This window comes from Anomaloglossus baeobatrachus, chromosome 10 (assembly GCF_048569485.1).
Source record: "Anomaloglossus baeobatrachus isolate aAnoBae1 chromosome 10, aAnoBae1.hap1, whole genome shotgun sequence".
Classification (NCBI taxonomy): Eukaryota; Metazoa; Chordata; class Amphibia; order Anura; family Aromobatidae; genus Anomaloglossus; species Anomaloglossus baeobatrachus.
In genome coordinates this window covers 48,748,098-48,764,814 of record NC_134362.1, presented here as the reverse complement: position 1 = coordinate 48,764,814, position 16,717 = coordinate 48,748,098, and the positions used below count along the sequence as shown (strand labels likewise).

At 49.8% G+C, this 16,717-nt stretch overlaps 2 protein-coding genes across 3 annotated transcripts in view; one reads left to right on the top strand and one right to left on the bottom strand.

Annotated features, from left to right (window-relative positions):
* Positions 1 to 6,622, top strand: part of TAF6L (TATA-box binding protein associated factor 6 like) — a 35,421-nt gene extending 28,799 nt beyond the window's left edge. The window contains exons 8-9 of one of the 2 annotated variants that reach the window (XM_075326596.1): positions 2,176 to 2,304; positions 4,543 to 6,622. In XM_075326596.1, the coding sequence (XP_075182711.1) occupies positions 2,176 to 2,304; positions 4,543 to 5,199 (786 nt within the window). In that variant the 3' untranslated portion in view covers positions 5,200 to 6,622. The remainder of the gene's footprint in view (positions 1 to 2,175; positions 2,305 to 4,542) is intronic. The other variant, XM_075326595.1, reaches the window with a different exon arrangement.
* Positions 6,623 to 8,440: 1,818 nt separating this feature from the next.
* On the bottom strand, positions 8,441 to 16,511 carry TMEM223 (transmembrane protein 223). The gene is made up of 2 exons (XM_075325832.1): positions 16,152 to 16,511; positions 8,441 to 8,784 (listed from the first exon to the last, which is right to left on the bottom strand). The coding sequence occupies exons 1-2, from the start codon at positions 16,474 to 16,476 to the stop codon at positions 8,492 to 8,494; spliced, it is 618 nt and encodes a 205-aa protein (XP_075181947.1). The 5' UTR covers positions 16,477 to 16,511; the 3' UTR covers positions 8,441 to 8,491.
* Positions 16,512 to 16,717: the final 206 nt, after the last annotated feature.

Genomic DNA, 16,717 nt, shown 5'->3' with positions numbered 1-16,717 from the left:
GTACATCAACCACCAAGGGGGAACACGCAGTCGCCAAGCTTTTCAAGAAGTCCAGCGGATTTTGACGTGGGTGGAAAGCAGAGCGTCCACCATATCTGCAGTTCACATCCCAGGCGTGGAAAACTGGGAAGCGGACTTTCTCAGTCGCCAGGGCATGGACGCAGGAGAATGGTCCCTTCACCCGGACGTGTTTCAACAGATCTGTTGCCGCTGGGGGTCGCCGGACGTCGATCTGATGGCGTCACGGCACAACAACAAGGTCCCAGTTTTCATGGCACGGTCTCACGATCACCGAGCGCTGGCGGCAGACGCATTGGTTCAGGATTGGTCGCAATTCCGACTCCCCTATGTGTTCCCACCTCTAGCATTGTTACCCAGAGTTCTCCGGAAAATCAAGTCCGACTGCCAGCGAGCCATACTCGTCGCTCCAAATTGGCCAAGAAGGTCGTGGTACCCGGATCTGTGGCATCTCACGGTAGGCCAGCCGTGGGCACTACCAGACCGTCCAGATCTGCTGTCTCAAGGGCCGTTTTTCCATCAGAATTCTGCGGCCCTGAACCTGACTGTGTGGCCATTGAGTCCTGGATCCTAGCGGCCTCAGGTTTATCTCAGGGAGTTGTTGCCACAATGAGACAGGCTAGAAAACCATCCTCAGCTAAGATCTATCACAGAACGTGGAAGATATTCTTAGCGTGGTGCTTGGCTCAAGGGTTTTCTCCCTGGCCATTTGCATTGCCAATTTTTCTTTCCTTCCTGCAGTCTGGGTTGGAAAAAGGTTTGTCCCTTAGCTCGCTTAAGGGTCAAGTCTCCGCGTTATCCGTATTCTTTCAGAAGCGCTTGGCACAGCTTTCTAAAGTACGCACGTTTCTCCAAGGAGTTTGTCATATCGTTCCTCCTTACAGACGGCCATTGGAACCCTGGGATCTGAACAAGGTTCTCCTTGCTCTTCAAAAGCCGCCTTTCGAGCCCTTGAAAGAGGTTCCCCTTTCTCGGCTTTCACAAAAGGTAGTTTTTCTTGTAGCGGTCACATCTCTTCGAAGAGTGTCCGAGCTGGCGGCGTTATCTTGCAAATCTCCCTTCCTGGTGTTTCACCAAGACAAGGTAGTACTGCGTCCAATTCCAGAGTTTTCTCCCAAGGTGGTTTCTTCCTTTCATCTCAATCAGGATATCACTTTGCCATCTTTGTGTCCGCATCCAGTTCACCAATTTGAAAAGGGTTTACATCTGTTGGACCTGGTGAGAGCACTCAGGATTTACATTTCTCGCACGGCGCCTCTACGCCGTTCGGATGCGCTCTTTGTCCTAGTCGCTGGTCAGCATAAGGGATCGCAAGCTTCCAAATCCACCCTGGCGCGGTGGATCAAGGAACCAATTCTTCACACATACCGTTCTGCTGGGCTTCAGATTCCATCTGGACTGAAGGCCCATTCTACCAGAGCCGTTGGTGCGTCCTGGGCGTTGAGGCATCAGGCTACGGCTCAGCAAGTGTGCCAGGCGGCTACCTGGTCGAGTCTGCACACGTTTACCAAACACTATCAAGTGCATACCTACGCTTCGGCAGACGCCAGCCTAGGTAGACGGGTCCTTCAGGCGGCGGTGGCCCACCTGTAGGAAGAGGCTGTATGACAGCCCGTTCATGTGGTATCTTTTTACCCACCCAGGGACTGCTTTTGGACGTCCCACTGTCTGGGTCTCCCAATTAGGAGCGAAAAAGAAGAAGGGAATTTTGTTTACTTACCGTAAATTCCTTTTCTTCTAGCTCCAATTGGGAGACCCAGCACCCGCCCTATTTGTTTTTAGGGTTTCGTTTTTTTCGGGTGCACATGTTGTTCACGTTGTTTCTTAAGTTCTCCGATCTAGTTATCGGATTGAATTTGTTTTTGAAACTGTTATTGGCTTTCCTCCTTCTTGCTTTGGTACTAAAACTGAGGAATCCGTACTCCTAAGGGAGGGTGTATAGCCAGAAGGGGAGGGGCCTTACACTTTTAAGTGTAGTTCTTTGTGCGGCCTCCAGAGGCAGTAGCTATACACCCACTGTCTGGGTCTCCCAATTGGAGCTAGAAGAAAAGGAATTTACGGTAAGTAAACAAAATTCCCTTCTTTTGGAAAAAAAAAAATAAGTATGATAGGTAATAAACCAGTCAGGACTTTAACTGGTTCATTTTTTTATTTCAGGCAGTAGAACAAGTGTTATATCCTTTGCTTCCAACTTACTGGGCTGGATTGCAAACAGTGCTGGACGATCACTCCATGTCCAATGCACAGGTCAAGGCAGACGGCCATAAGGTTTATGGAGCTATTCTGGTAAGTGGACAGAAGTGAACTAAAGGAAGGTTCCTCTTTTTTTCCATCCTCACCTTACCACTAAGAGATAATGTGTGTGCTCTGTCACCTTTATGCAGTCTTTTGGCATTTTTCCTACTGCTTTCATTCTCTTGCAATTACAGCTTTTATCTTTCATAGTGTACAGCTGGTTTCCATGCAGCTCGGCCACTAGTGCCTGCCCAGACCCTGGCTTAGTGTGCACAGCATAATATATAGTAGTACTATACGTCACTCCGTGAGAGAGATGGTGCCCGAGTAGGGATCCAGTTTGTAAAATATAAGAAAAGAACTTGCCACTTAGGTATGCAATGAAATAATTAAAGTTTAATGTGGTAATCCAACTACAAATTATTTAACGTTGCGATCCAAAATCCCAGACATTCATCAGAAAGTACCAGATTGCCATGAGAAAAGCAGTTCCAGGAAACAGTGCAGAGGTTAAGCGACCGTAGTGCCTTGTATGTGCGACTATGGTCACTTTATCTCTGCGCTTTGTTTCCTTGTACTGCTTCTCCCACAGCAATCCGTTACTTTCTGATGAAGGTCCGTAATTTTGGACCAAAACGTTAACTAATTTGTAATTGGATTACCACATTAAACTTTCACTATTTCATTGCATACCCAAATTATGAATTCTTTTATATTTATTGTGCGCAATAGTTACATTCCAGGAAAGGGTTAACCTCCTAAAATCCTAGCCAATTGATTTTTATACAGCAGTTAGTTGATCACCTCCCTCCACATGAGCTCCTGACAAGTCGCTGTTATAAATGTGATAACATTGTCAGCCCAGCAGCTTCCAGAGCAGTTCTCCTAATCACTGCTATCACTTTCCAGAATTTTGTGCTTGCTCATATTCCTGGATAGCACTATATAATTACCGCCCCGGGGCTCGGCCGGCTGCTGAGCCGCTCGGATCCGTGCTCGTCGGTGGGTGGCTCGAGCTCTTCACGGACCCGCTGGTCATGTCGCTCTGAAAGGGGGTTGGCGCTACACGTAGGGACTTCGGTGGGGAGATCCACGGCCGGAGCCGTGGTGGTTTGTAGGGGATTTAAGTTCGTGACGCCACCTACGGGTTGTGGTGAATGGATGGACACCACTGCTGCCGTTGACTAGGCTCCCGGGGACGGTGTTGCGCAGCTTGGTGTTGACCCCCTCCGTGGGTAGGGGAATGATGGTCCCGGGGGCCCGAGGGAGGTGCTGAGGCGAGGGGATGAATGCGTGCTGGGGTGTTGGTGCGGTGCGGTGCGCGGCCCGAAGGCACTGGTGTACTCACTATGATAAACACACTGGAGTCTCTGGTAAACCAAACAAGATGGTGAACGGTGCCCGCAGCCGGCTGCAGTTTTCCCCTTATCAGGTTTCCGCCTTTCTCCTGCACCTCACTTGTGTAGAAATCACAACTCCTATGCCTGAGCAACGGTAGTCCGCTCCCCGATTTGATACGTGTCGGGAGAGCCCTTTTTGCCCGCAGACGCTGGCCTCTCGGGTCTCTATGCCTTGGCGGTGGCTTTACCCCTATGGTTGGGCTGTTGTCTTCAGTCGGGTCTTATGTGGGAAAGGTCCTAAAGTCCAGTCCTCAGTCAGTTGATTTGACTCAGCCCAGTTGTTTTTAGGCCTTGTACTGGGTCTGAGTACCCCTCCTGGTGCTCCAGTTTCCAATCGGTTCCCCGGTTCGGTACCGGCGGGCTACCGCCCGTCCCCGGTCCCTACGGTTCCACCGGCTGTAATCCCAGCTCCTGCAGACGGCCACCACCGTCCTGCCTCCTTGCCAGAGGTGACTGGGCTCCAACCCAGACACCTGGTGTAAACTTTGGCAGGCCTGAGCACAGATCTGCCCTTGAACTTGACTCCACTTCACTCCACTGTCAAAGCTCAACTCTAACTCACTGTTTTCGCGCCTCCGGGCCTGTGAACTCCTCGGTGGGCGGAGCCAACCACCTGGCTCCGCCCCCCTTGGTGTGAACATCAAACCCGGAGGGTGGTGACAAGGGTTTTGTAGTTTGGCTGCTGTCACCTTACTAAGGGGAGGGGGCGTGTGTGTGTGTTGGACTACCTGGGACGACCTGACTAGTCCAGGGCGTCACAATAACATTGCACACTCCAGAAGAAACCCCTGATACCTGAGTATGTTACATAGCCTTACAAGTATGAACAAGAGGAGGAGACATCTCATATATTGCCTTTAATACTAATGACGTTTTGCTATCCTTCTAGGTTGCTGTGGAACGTCTTCTGAAAATGAAAGCTAGATACTGTGAGAAAGATGCAGGTCCCTCACCCCATGACTCCTATTCTACATTGCCTCCTGCTCCCACCGTGTCTCTGCTTGAGATGTACAATGAGCTGTACTGCTTTTTCGGAGACAGTTTAGCTGTTCGCTTTGGGACTGGAGGAACTCCTTCACAACCAGGAACGATATCTAGAGGCCAACAGGAGCCGAAAAAGGAGTGTGCAGGAGATGGGGCAAGGAAAATGCCACAGCTGACAGCTCATGGAGAGGAAGAAGTGACAAACCCTGGCAGACAGCTTCAACGACCTCCCCAGATTTCTCTAGCGGCATCATCATCATCGTCGTCATCCTCACGCTCTCGTGGAGCTTCACGGCAGGGACAGAGGGGGCAGGGGGTAAGAGAAGCATTCCAGAGGAGTAGGCTCACGCCACGTGGTTCTCCACGCTTCACCTTCCTTATTGGAGGTAGACAAGCAGGGCGTGGGGGCAATGGCCGGAAGTTTCAGAGTATCTTCCAGCTGCACACTGGCCCAACAGCTACAGCTAGTCGCTATGCCCAAAAGTTGCCAATGATTGGAAGAATGACAAAGCCGGGTTGCAGAGGAGCGCAAGCAGAACTTTCACTTTATTTACCGTTGTGACGGAGATTGCACTCGTGGTTTAAAGCAAGATGGACCTGTGCATAAAACCCTGCGGTAACATACTAGCTTCAAGAACAGAGTGCTCCAGAACTTAGGGGTACTTTGCACGCTGCGACATCGCTACTGCGATATCGCCGGGGTCAAATCGAAAGTGACACACATCCGGCGACAGTAACGATGTCTCAACGTGAAAAGCCTAGATGCACCGATAAACGATCGCAAAAGCGTCGAAAATCGGTGATCTGTGTAGTGTCGGTCATTTTCATAATGTCGCACCAATAGGGGATACGATGTTGTTCCTCATTCCTGCGGCAGCACACATCGCTGTGTATGAAGCCGCAGGAGCGAGGAACATCTCCTTACCTGCCTCCACCGGCTATGCGGAAGGAAGGAGGTGGGTGGGATGTTTACGTCCCGCTCATCTCCGCCCCTCAGCTTCTATTGGCTGCCTGCCGTGTGACGTAGCTGTGACGCCGCACAACCCGCCCCCTTAGGAAGGAGGCGGATCGCCGGCCAGAGCGACGTCACAGGGCAGGTAAGTGCGTGTGAAGCTATCACAAGATATCGCATGTGCGACGGGGGCGGGTACTATCGCGCTCGGCAGTGCTAGCCGATGCTAGCGATGTCGCAACGTGCAAAGTACCCCTTAGTGCACAAGTCTAATGTCTGCTTGTCGTTGAGCCATTTCATATTCGTTTTCCGAGTGGCACTGCCAGCTTCAAATACTGCCATAATAATGGACTACAGGTTTATACTGTATATATCGGATTATAAGACACATTTTTCCTCCCAAAAATTTGGGAGGAAAATGAGGGGTACCTCTTTATAAGCAGAATGTACCTTACTGGAGGATGGTGGAGAGGGATGACAGGAGGCAGGAGTGATGCTGCGGGCTGTGCGCTGTTCTGTGGGCAGTGCTGATGTCGGGCTGTGCTCGCTGCGGGGGGTGAGGCAGAGGCCATCCTGAAAATGTCAGCGGTGCAGGCTTCAAATAATGGCACCTGGAGTCGGCACATGTGCAGATTGAGCTCTCTGCTCAAGATCTCGTCTACGCACGTGCCGCCTCTGGTCCATTGATCTCCAGGCAGCGGACTTAAGGAAAAAGGCGCATGCGTAGATGAGATCTCAGCTTGTCATTGAACTGATAACTTAATCTGCGCATGCTGAAGCCCGCACCGCTGACAGTTTCTGGACACTCCTTCCTCATAGCGTCCACAGCGAGCATCCGGGATACCTGCCACACCCCCCTACTTCAGCACCGCCCCTTGGCTCCTGTGACTTTGCTCTACCCCTCCCCCCCCATCCAGGTTACACCCCACTAGATTATAAGACTGACCCTATATAGACTGTGTCCACCCATATCCTGTCCACCGCCATTAACTTGAACGGCGGCAGCTATAGGCATAGAAGTGGTGTCTAGGTATAGTGAAGTAGCCATGCGCTACGCAATGAAACCACCTATAGCGCCACCTGGTGGAAAACAACGGAAGTAGCATTTTTTATCTCGAAAACGGAACACGATAGAGAAAAAAAGTGAATTACAAAGTTGTAGGGCATCATCAATTCAATACCAATTGATACCTTGCATACAGAAATGCTATGATAGGAAACCCATGACCCCCCACCCCCCCAAAACATTGAATGCTGGTCACGCATATGGCGATCATTTAACTTTGCTGCTCAAAGTGGCCCCCGTCAGCTGCAATGCACATCTGGACTCTGCACAGCATACTGTATCTTGCTGCACGTTCTGCAATATGGTAGGTGACACGTTTGCACAAGCATCTGTGATACGTCGTCGTAGGTCCTGCAATGTTGGTGGAGGGGTCGCATACACCTGCTGCTTGATGTGACCTCACAGAAAGAAGTCCAATGGGGTCAGGTCAGGTGAGCGTGGAGGCCGCTCCACACAGCCACCATACCCAATGACTTGTAGGAAGGTCTCCATGAGGTATCGCTTCACGTCCGCAGCCTTGTGAGTTTTACACGTTCTAATCATAGCTTTTTTGTATGCAAGGTGTCGATTCGTATTGAATTGATGATGCCCTACAACTTTGTAATTCACTTTTTTTCTCTATCTCGTTCTGTTTTCCAGATAAAAATGCTAACTCCGTTGTTTTCCACCAGGTGGCGCTATAGGTGGTTTCATTGTGTAGCGCATGGCTACTTTACTATACCTAGACACCACTTCTATGCCTATAACTGCCGCCGTTCTCAGGTTAATGGCGGTGGACAGGATATGGGTGGACACACTGTATGTATGTATATAATATTTATACATACATTTTTTTTCTTCTAAATTTGGAGTGCGTCTTATAATCAGGTGTGTCTTATAAAATAAAATATATCATGATATTGAAGAGGTTGTTCCAGATTGGACATTTATGGCATACCCCCCATAAGTATCTGATGGATACAGGTTCCATAATTGGGACCTACATGGGTGCTGATAATTAAGTCCCGACGGGCATGCACGGCTTTCGCTATTCTCTTGTATAGAAGTTGTAAAAAGGGCCAAGCGCGCTTCTCAAGATAGATGGCAGTACCAGCGTATGGGACCCATTTATCTGACGTCTATGCCATATACGATAGCACAAGTTCTCAATATCAGATTGGTGGGGGTCTAACACCCGGCCCCCCCACCAAGCAGCTGTTACACTGCAGAGCCCAACATCTCAGATCTGTTGCACAGTTTAGTGTCAGGTACATCATTTATCCTAATGATGATGTGAAGCTAAGGCTATGTGCGCACGTGTGCGCTCTGCACTGCACACAAAAGGTCCGCTTCAGAGCGCAGCTGAAAAGCTCCGTTCTGAAGCGCCTGGTGCCTGCAGAATTCGTGCGCTCTGCATGCTGCCTCTCCCTATAGACAGCATGCAAAGCGCACGAAAGAAGTGACATGTCACTTCTTAGGACGCAGCGATTCAGGCAGCAGCTGAATCGTTGCGCTCTAATACGCCACCTGCGCACGTCTCATGCACAATCTTCATAGACTGTGCAGGGGACGCGGGACCCATGCAGTTACGCTGCGTTGCAGATCGCAGCGTAACTACATGCAATACGCACACGTGCGCACATAGCCTAAAACTTGCCACTGTGATGCCTTTGTCCAAGTCAATCTAAATGGTTGGTCAGATGTGGTAAATGTAAAATTACCTTTGCACTAGGTATTGATTATTAAAATGATTGTAAATGCTGCAGTCGTTGCTCCTTGCCCTGTACATGCACATACAGATGACACTGGCGTTTAACAAGTTTATTTATACATATATACATATAAGATGTGTGAAGGTCATAGCGTACGATACGCTCCCACAGTGAGATCAAACAACTTGGCGTTGGTAACCTGTCCTTGCTTGTCTAACAAGTAGTACAGGGGTCGCCCTTTAACCTTCAAAGGGATCATAGCGGGAACCTCGGAGCGGTGAGCCATGGACGACACGTGCCTCAAGGGGATGGTGAAGGATGAGCCAAGGCCAAACACTCCTGCTGTGACAATGGTGACTCGATCTCCTCCTGCGTGTAGAGTCACAGCGTTCACAGATCGGCGGGAGAACAGCAGACCTGCAGTTACTACAAGAGACCCTGGCAAGAGAAGAAAACCAAAGTTACTATTACTGTACTAAGGCGGCTTTCACACTGCGTTTTTTTAACATGCGTCATGAACATTTAACGCAAAAACGGATACAGTGCAAATGCGTTTTCATTTCAATGCATTTGCAATGGACTCGCGTCAACATGCGTTCACATGCGTTATAGTCAGGATCCAGCGACTTGCAGTTTAACTTTTTTCAAAAACTCTACTTGTAGCGTTTTTGAGCTGCGTCCAAATACTGCAAATCGCTGGATCCTGACTATACTGCACGCAAACGCATGTGAACGCTGGCATGCTGATAGACTGGATCCTGCTTGCTCTACTGACCATGCCCAGAAACCAGCCTGGCGTGATCAGTCTCTCTCCCCCCCCGCCTGAAAGCAGAGGACTTAGTTACCCGATGTTTACCTTGGTTACGTGTGCAGGGAGCCCGGCTTCTAGCAGACGCTCGTAACCAAGGTAATTATCGGGTATCCAAGCAAGTTACCCGATGTTTACCTTGGTTACGAGCCTCTGCAGCTGTCAGATGTCTGCTCCCAGTCTTTCATGTTCAGTTCCCCTCATTCCCGATCACATGACTCCAATGCTCGCCCATAAACTTAAAGTGACAGGATCCTGCAAAATAACATGCGTTTGGATGCGTTTTTCTTTGCAGAAACAGGATCCGCTTTTGCAGCAAAAAAACGTTCATGATGCATGCTAAAAAAATGTAGTGTGAAAGCAGCCTAAGCTACAAGCGACATGGCACGGAGCAAAAAGCTCCTGCCCACTGTGCTTTTTTCCACAGCGTAACAGCGTGGAGTGCCTTCTGCTTTGGATTACCAGCAAAGGTGAAGCTGCCAGCTGTGGTCTGCAGCATGCAGCAGTCTGCTTTACCCGAACTGGCTACAAAAGATAGGGGGGACCCCATGTCGTTTTGGTTTTTTATTTATTTTTTGGCTAAATACAAGGCTAAGCACTTTCTAGTGCCACATGAAAGGCATTAACACTAGAACTACTGGACTCGTGACACCTATATAAAAATACATGGTGCAAAGTAGTCAAAATGACTACCTCAGTAGTTCTAGTGTTAAGGGGTGCAAGATTACAAAATGCTGGGGAGTGGGACATTAGAAAGACAATCTATTATCTATCTATCCCTCTATTCATTCATTCCCCTATTTATCCCTCTATCTAGCTATCCATCTATGTACCTGCTTCCATGTTTTGCAGTCCGCAAAAAAACAAAAAGGCACATGGATGACAGTATACAGAACGGATGCCACACGGATGCATCCATGAGAAAAACAACAGTGTTTTACGGACCGGTCATGTGACTGTAGCCTTAAGACAAATAATTATCATGTAGTTGTGGTTCAGGACACTGGCTGTCCCCAAAAATTCAAACCTGCTTGTTTACTATGAGAACCAACAATTTTTAAGGCTACATGCGCACGCTGCATTTTTTCCTGCTTTTTTGCCGCTTTTTTGGCTGCAGTTTTGTTGTCAGAACTTTCTGACATTTGACTTCCCAGCAAAGTCTAGGAGAAGTCAGATTTGTCATGCGCACGTTGCAGTTTGTCAGCGTTTAATGTCAAAGGTTTGTGACAAATAAAATGCAGCATGTTCATTCTTCCTGCGTTTTTGTCAACATTTGTCACAAAAACGCAGCAAAAACGCAGGGTGTGAAAAACGCAGCAAAAACGCACCTAAAATTACATGCGTTTTTTGTGACATTTCCAGGCTCTCTCTGACAAGGTGCAATTTTGGCTGCAGTTTGTGAACACAAAGATGCAGCGTGCGCATGTAGCCTGAAGGGGTTTTGGAAAACCCTCTCCTGCAGGTTTTTTTTTTTTAGGCTGTGTGCCCACAAGGAGTTTTTGACGCTACCTATTTTCACTGTCAAAAACACTGCACCTTAGGCTAGTTTCACACTTGCGTTGGACAGCTTCCGTAGCATTGCGTTGTGTGACGGATGCAACGGATGCGTTGCTTATAGTGGCACAACGGATCGTACAAAAGAACGGAAGCTTTTTTTTTTTTTTCTTCTTTACAGTTTTACCGGCAGCAGACTATTGTGAACGATCAGCTGATCGCTCTCAATAGCCGGCAACTCAGCTGAGCGCTCTCACATACCGGCGTCTGGGCATGCCGGCGGCCGGGCGCTCAGCTGAACGTTCGGCCACCGAGAGACAAAATAAAAAGTTTGTGATTTAAAAAAAAAAAAAAAAAAAAAAAGCATGTGCAGTGAAATCCTACGGATTGCGCTGCTCAAAAAAGTTACATGCTGCGTTTCTTCCACCCGACGCAGCGTCAAAATAACGACGCTGCGTCGTCCAGCGGATGCAACGCTGACACTTGCGTTACAGTGCGTCGTCCATACAAGTCTATGGAGAATAGCGCAGTGCGTTAACGGACTGCGCTATTCTCCATAGTGACGGACTGCGCTGAACGCAAGTGTGAAAGTAGCCTTACAGTTCCAGCAAAGCAAATGGAATTTATAGAAATCTCCGTCCCTATGCGCTTATACAGTGCCTACAAGTAGTATTCAACCCCCTGCAGATTTAGCAGGTTTACACATTCGGAATTACCTTGGCATTGTGACATTTGGACTGTAGATCAGCCTGGAAGTGTGCAATGCACTGCAGCAAAAAAGAATGTTATTTCTTTTATTTTTTTTTTTTAAATTGTGAAAAGTTTATTCAGAGTGTCATTTATTATTCAACCCCTCAAACCACCAGAATTCTGTTTGGTTCCCCTAAAGTATTAAGAAGTATTTCAGGCACAAAGAACAATGAGCTTCACATGTTTGGATTAATTATCTCTTTTACCAGCCTTTTCTGACTAATTAAGACCCTCCCCAAACTTGTGAACAGCACTCATACTTGGTCAACATGGGAAAGACAAAGAAGCATTCCAAGGCCATCAGAGACAAGATCGTGGAGGGTCACAAGGCTGGCAAGGGGTACAAAACCCTTTCCAAGGAGTTGGGCCTACCTGTCTCCACTGTTGGGAGCATCATCCGGAAGTGGAAGGCTTATGGAACTACTGTTAGCCTTCCACGGCCTGGACAGCCTTTGAAAGTTTCCTCCCGTGCCGAGGCCAGGCTTGTCCGAAGAGTCAAGGCTAACCCAAGGACAACAAGGAAGGAGCTCCGGGAAGATCTCATGGCAGTGGGGACATTGGTTTCAGTCAATACCATAAGTAACGTACTCCACCGCAATGGTCTCCGTTCCAGACGAGCCCGTAAGGTACCTTTACTTTCAAAGCGTCATGTCAAGGCTCGTCTACAGTTTGCTCATGATCACTTGGAGGACTCTGAGACAGACTGGTTCAAGGTTCTCTGGTCTGATGAGACCAAGATCGAAATCTTTGGTGCCAACCACACACGTGACGGTTGGAGACTGGATGGCACTGCATACGACCCCAAGAATACCATCCCTACAGTCAAGCATGGTGGTGGCAGCATCATGCTGTGGGGCTGTTTCTCAGCCAAGAGGCCTGGCCATCTGGTCCGCATCCTTGGGAAGATGGATAGCACGGCCTACCTGGAGATTTTGGCCAAGAATCTCTGCTCCTCCATCAAGGATTTTAAGATGGGTCGTCATTTCATCTTCCAACAAGACAACGACCCAAAGCACACAGCCAAGAAAACCAGGGCCTGGTTCAAGAGGGAAAAAATCAAGGTGTTGCAGTGGCCTAGTCAGTCTCCTGACCTTAACCCAATTGAAAACTTGTGGAAGGAGCTCAAGATTAAAGTCCACATGAGACACCCAAAGAACCTAGATAACTTGGAGAAGATCTGCATGGAGGAGTGGGCCAAGATAACTCCAGAGACCTGTGCCGGCCTGATCAGATCTTATAAAAGACGATTATTATCTGTAATTGCAAACAAGGGTTATTCCACAAATTATTAAACCTAGGGGTTGAATAATTGACCCACACTTTTATGTTGAAAATGTATTAAAATTTAACTGAGCAACATAACTTGTTGGTTTGTAAGATTTATGCATCTGTTAATAAATCCTGCTCTTGTTTGAAGTTTGCAGGCTCTAACTTATTTGCATCTTATCAAACTTGCTAAATCTGCAGGGGGTTGAAGACTACTTGTAGGCACTATATCTATATATATAATTGCCTTATTCTGTCTGTCTGTCTGTCATGCTCCAAAATTGTGTCACGGTGACAGTGTCACCGTGACATGTCCTTACGGTGACACAAAGCTGATTGGCCGCTGGGTTCGCCATGGCCCCGCCCCCCCACACGGATTGGCCTCTCGCCCCGGCTGCGCCCCCATACGGATTGGCCAGCCGCTCGCCCAGGCTCTGCCCCCCCCCACAGATTGGCCTCTCGCCCCGGCACCCTGCAGGCATTGGCAACTCGCCCACGCCACGCCCCGCCCCGCCCCCCTCACGCAATAGACGTTAGCTCTCGCCCCCCCCCCCCCCCCCGCATTGCCCGAACTGACACGGTCACGGAGCCACGAATCCCAGGTGAGTACTGTACTCCCCCCCCCCCCCCCTTTCCCCCCTCACCAACGGGAGCCCACATCAGCGTACGCCGCCGCCGTATGCTGGTGTTGGCTCCCGTGCGAGCGGGGGACGTGTTGCGCTGGTAACCATGCTTGCATAGTTACCAGTAAATCAAGGTCCTGCAGCGGCGCGACTTCCACACGCACAAACATAACAGCACACACACACGCATACACACACACATCAGATCGCACTCACTCTCACACACACCTCACACACACATCGCATCCACATACTCACAGCATCCGGCGATATCGCTTGCTTCTCGGCCTCGATACTGTGCTGTTGTGATCTTCCAGGACCTGACGGAGGATCACATGGCCAGAGGCATGTGGTATGTCCGGATGTTGTGAGTATCAGCGCGTATGTGCGATATCGTCAGTGTCTGTGTGTGTGAGTGGATGCGATCGGGTGTGTGTGAGTGGATGCGATCGGGTGTGTGTGAGTGGATGCGATCGGGTGTGTGTGAGTGGATGCGATCGGGTGTGTGTGAGTGGATGCGAGGGGCTGAGGCTGGGGACAGAGAGGGGCTGAGGCTGGGGACAGAGAGGGGCTGAGGCTGGGGACAGAAGGCTGATGCTGCGGGTAGAGAGGCTGATGCTGGTGCAGCATGGGGGATGGATTACAATGGGGGGTGCGCAGCATGGGGGATGGAGCACGTTTGGGAGTGCGCAGCATGGGGAATGGAGCACGTTTGGGAGTGCGCAGCATGGCGGATGGAGCACGTTTGGGAGTGCGCAGCATGGCGGATGGAGCACGTTTGGGAGTGCGCAGCCTGGCGGATGGAGCACGTTTGGGAGTGCGCAGCCTGGCGGATGGAGCACGTTTGGGAGTGCGCAGCCTGGCGGATGGAGCACGTTTGGGAGTGCGCAGCCTGGCGGATGGAGCACGTTTGGGAGTGCGCAGCCTGGCGGATGGAGCACGTTTGGGAGTGCGCAGCCTGGCGGATGGAGCACGTTTGGGAGTGCGCAGCCTGGCGGATGGAGCACGTTTGGGAGTGCGCAGCCTGGCGGATGGAGCACGTTTGGGAGTGCGCAGCCTGGCGGATGGAGCTCGTTTGGGAGTGCGCAGCCTGGCGGATGGAGCTCGTTTGGGAGTGCGCAGCCTGGCGGATGGAGCACGTTTGGGAGTGCGCAGCCTGGCGGATGGAGCACGTTTGGGAGTGCGCAGCCTGGCGGATGGTGCACGTTTGGGAGTGCGCAGCCTGGCGGATGGTGCACGTTTGGGAGTGCGCAGCATGGCGGATGGTGCACGTTTGGGAGTGCGCAGCATGGCGGATGGAGCACGATGGGAAGTGCGCAGCATGGGAGATGGAGCACGATGGGGAGTGCGCTGCATGGGGGATGGAGCACAATGGGAAGTGCACAACACACCACACACACACACACACACACACTGGGAACCACAAACAACTGCCCTACACAGACACCTACACACACAGACAACGCTGCACACACACACACACAACACCCAACACACAAACACCGCGGCACACACAAATATACGCACATACCGCACAACACACACATTGCACAAAACATACCTCCCCCTAAAACACACCACACACACACAAACCGCGCAACACACAACGCTACAGACACACAGCGCTCCACAAACAACGCAACACACATACAACACCGCTCTCACCCCCGTCACACCCAAACAACACCCAGAACATGTACAGCGCCCTACACAAACACTTGGTAACTACACACAACATATATATATATATAACAAAAATCATACATGAACTACACAATACGTAAATTCTAGAATACCCGAAGCGTAGAATCGGGCCACCTTCTAGTATATAATATATATGCGATGTAAACTGACCTGCGCTGTGTGTTTGAGAGCTGCAACATGTCAATTTCTCTTGCGGATACACTATGTTTTATGTGCAAATTTTCCCTATAGAGTTACATAAGATGCAGAAAAAAAATACACGTTTCAGTCAGTTTCCACACCGGAAACACATGAAAAACTCATATAATCTGCACATGACTATATCAATAAAGTTTTCTCAAAGCCAAATATTGGGAAATATCAAGAACAAAGCAGCTTTATTTAAAACCTGATACCAACAAGAAACAAAAAAGCCATAAAAACACATAAAATAAATGCAATTAACCTAATTTACATAATGGGTGCAGACATTCTGTGACATCAAAAGCTTATTGTGTGGACATAGCCTCGATCGTTAATTTTCTCACTATCCTAAGGTCTAGCGCTGATTTTTTGCAGCTCCTCCCAGCGGCTGTTATTGTCTGCAGCGCTGACATCACGTCAACAGCGCTGCAGCCAATCACTGAGCTCAGTGGCTCTGAATGAGTTGGTGAAGGCAGTGTCTGGCTGCAGCGCTATCAATGCTGCAGACAACAAGCAGATTCTCAGCACTGGACTGGGGGCAGAAAGAACAGTTTGTTTTTCTTTAAAACTGCTGCTAGGGAATCCCTTAAAGTCTGATGCAACTGTAAATTGCTGCATGTGCAAATTTGGTCAAGTTGAACTGCAATTGCTGCAAGGGCAACTGCAAACTGCACATTGCTGCAAGGGCAACTGCAAACCGCACATTGCTGCAAGGGCAACTGCAAACCGCACATTGCTGCAAGGGCAACTGCAAACCGCACACTGTTGCAAGGGCAACTGCAAACCGCACATTGCTGCAAGGGCAACTGCAAACCGCACACTGTTGCAAGGGCAACTGCAAACCGCTGCAAGCGCACATTGCTACACGGGCAACTGCAAACTGCAACAAGTTCAACTGCACATTGCTGCAAGTCAGATCACAGGCCCTGGTGCTGGTTGCACTCTCGCTGCCTCCCTAGAGGTCACAGCACACCTACCGACTGACAAGCAGCTGACGGTGAATATCGTCCTCCACAAGGGGGAGCCCATGTTCCTCCCGCCTTTCACTTCCGTCTCTTCACCGGGATCATTCAGTTTTACGTCCCGCAATGATGTGTAACCGAAATGAGCCAAGTATGCCCAGAAGCCGGCCTGAGCCGCACAGAAGACGCCCAGCAGCCGGAAGAAGCGCGGCCTCGGGTGCTGAAACAGGAGCACATCTCGGGGCACCGGGTCTGCTTGAAAATAACGAGTGAGAAGAAAAGTCCGGGGTCTGTGGACCAGGCGGGACCGGACGTCTCCTAGCAACCGCAGGAGAAACATGCCGATTCCAATAATCCCCCTCCCTTCTCCGAGAAACGGAGGCGCGAAGTAATGACGTCATGGCGTGGGCGTGACCACTTGTAGCGCGTGCGCAGAAGCGAAACTGAAGCCAAAAGTAGAAAGATGGCGTCACCTGTGAAGTATGATGCCAAGTAGAGGCTTGTTCTGAGTTGCTCTTCAGTTGTTACTGAAGTGGAGGTGAAAGGTGATTCATGGTCACTGTACACACCAATGGACAGTG

Coding starts and splice junctions, on each gene's coding strand:
- TMEM223 (XM_075325832.1), bottom strand. CDS start 16,476: ATGTTTCTCCTGCGGTTGCTAGGAGACGTCCGGTCCCGCCTGGTCCAC. Junction 8,785..16,151: donor CGTCAGCTGCTTGTCAGTCG/GTAGGTGTGCTG, acceptor TTCTCTTGCCAG/GGTCTCTTGTAGTAACTGCA.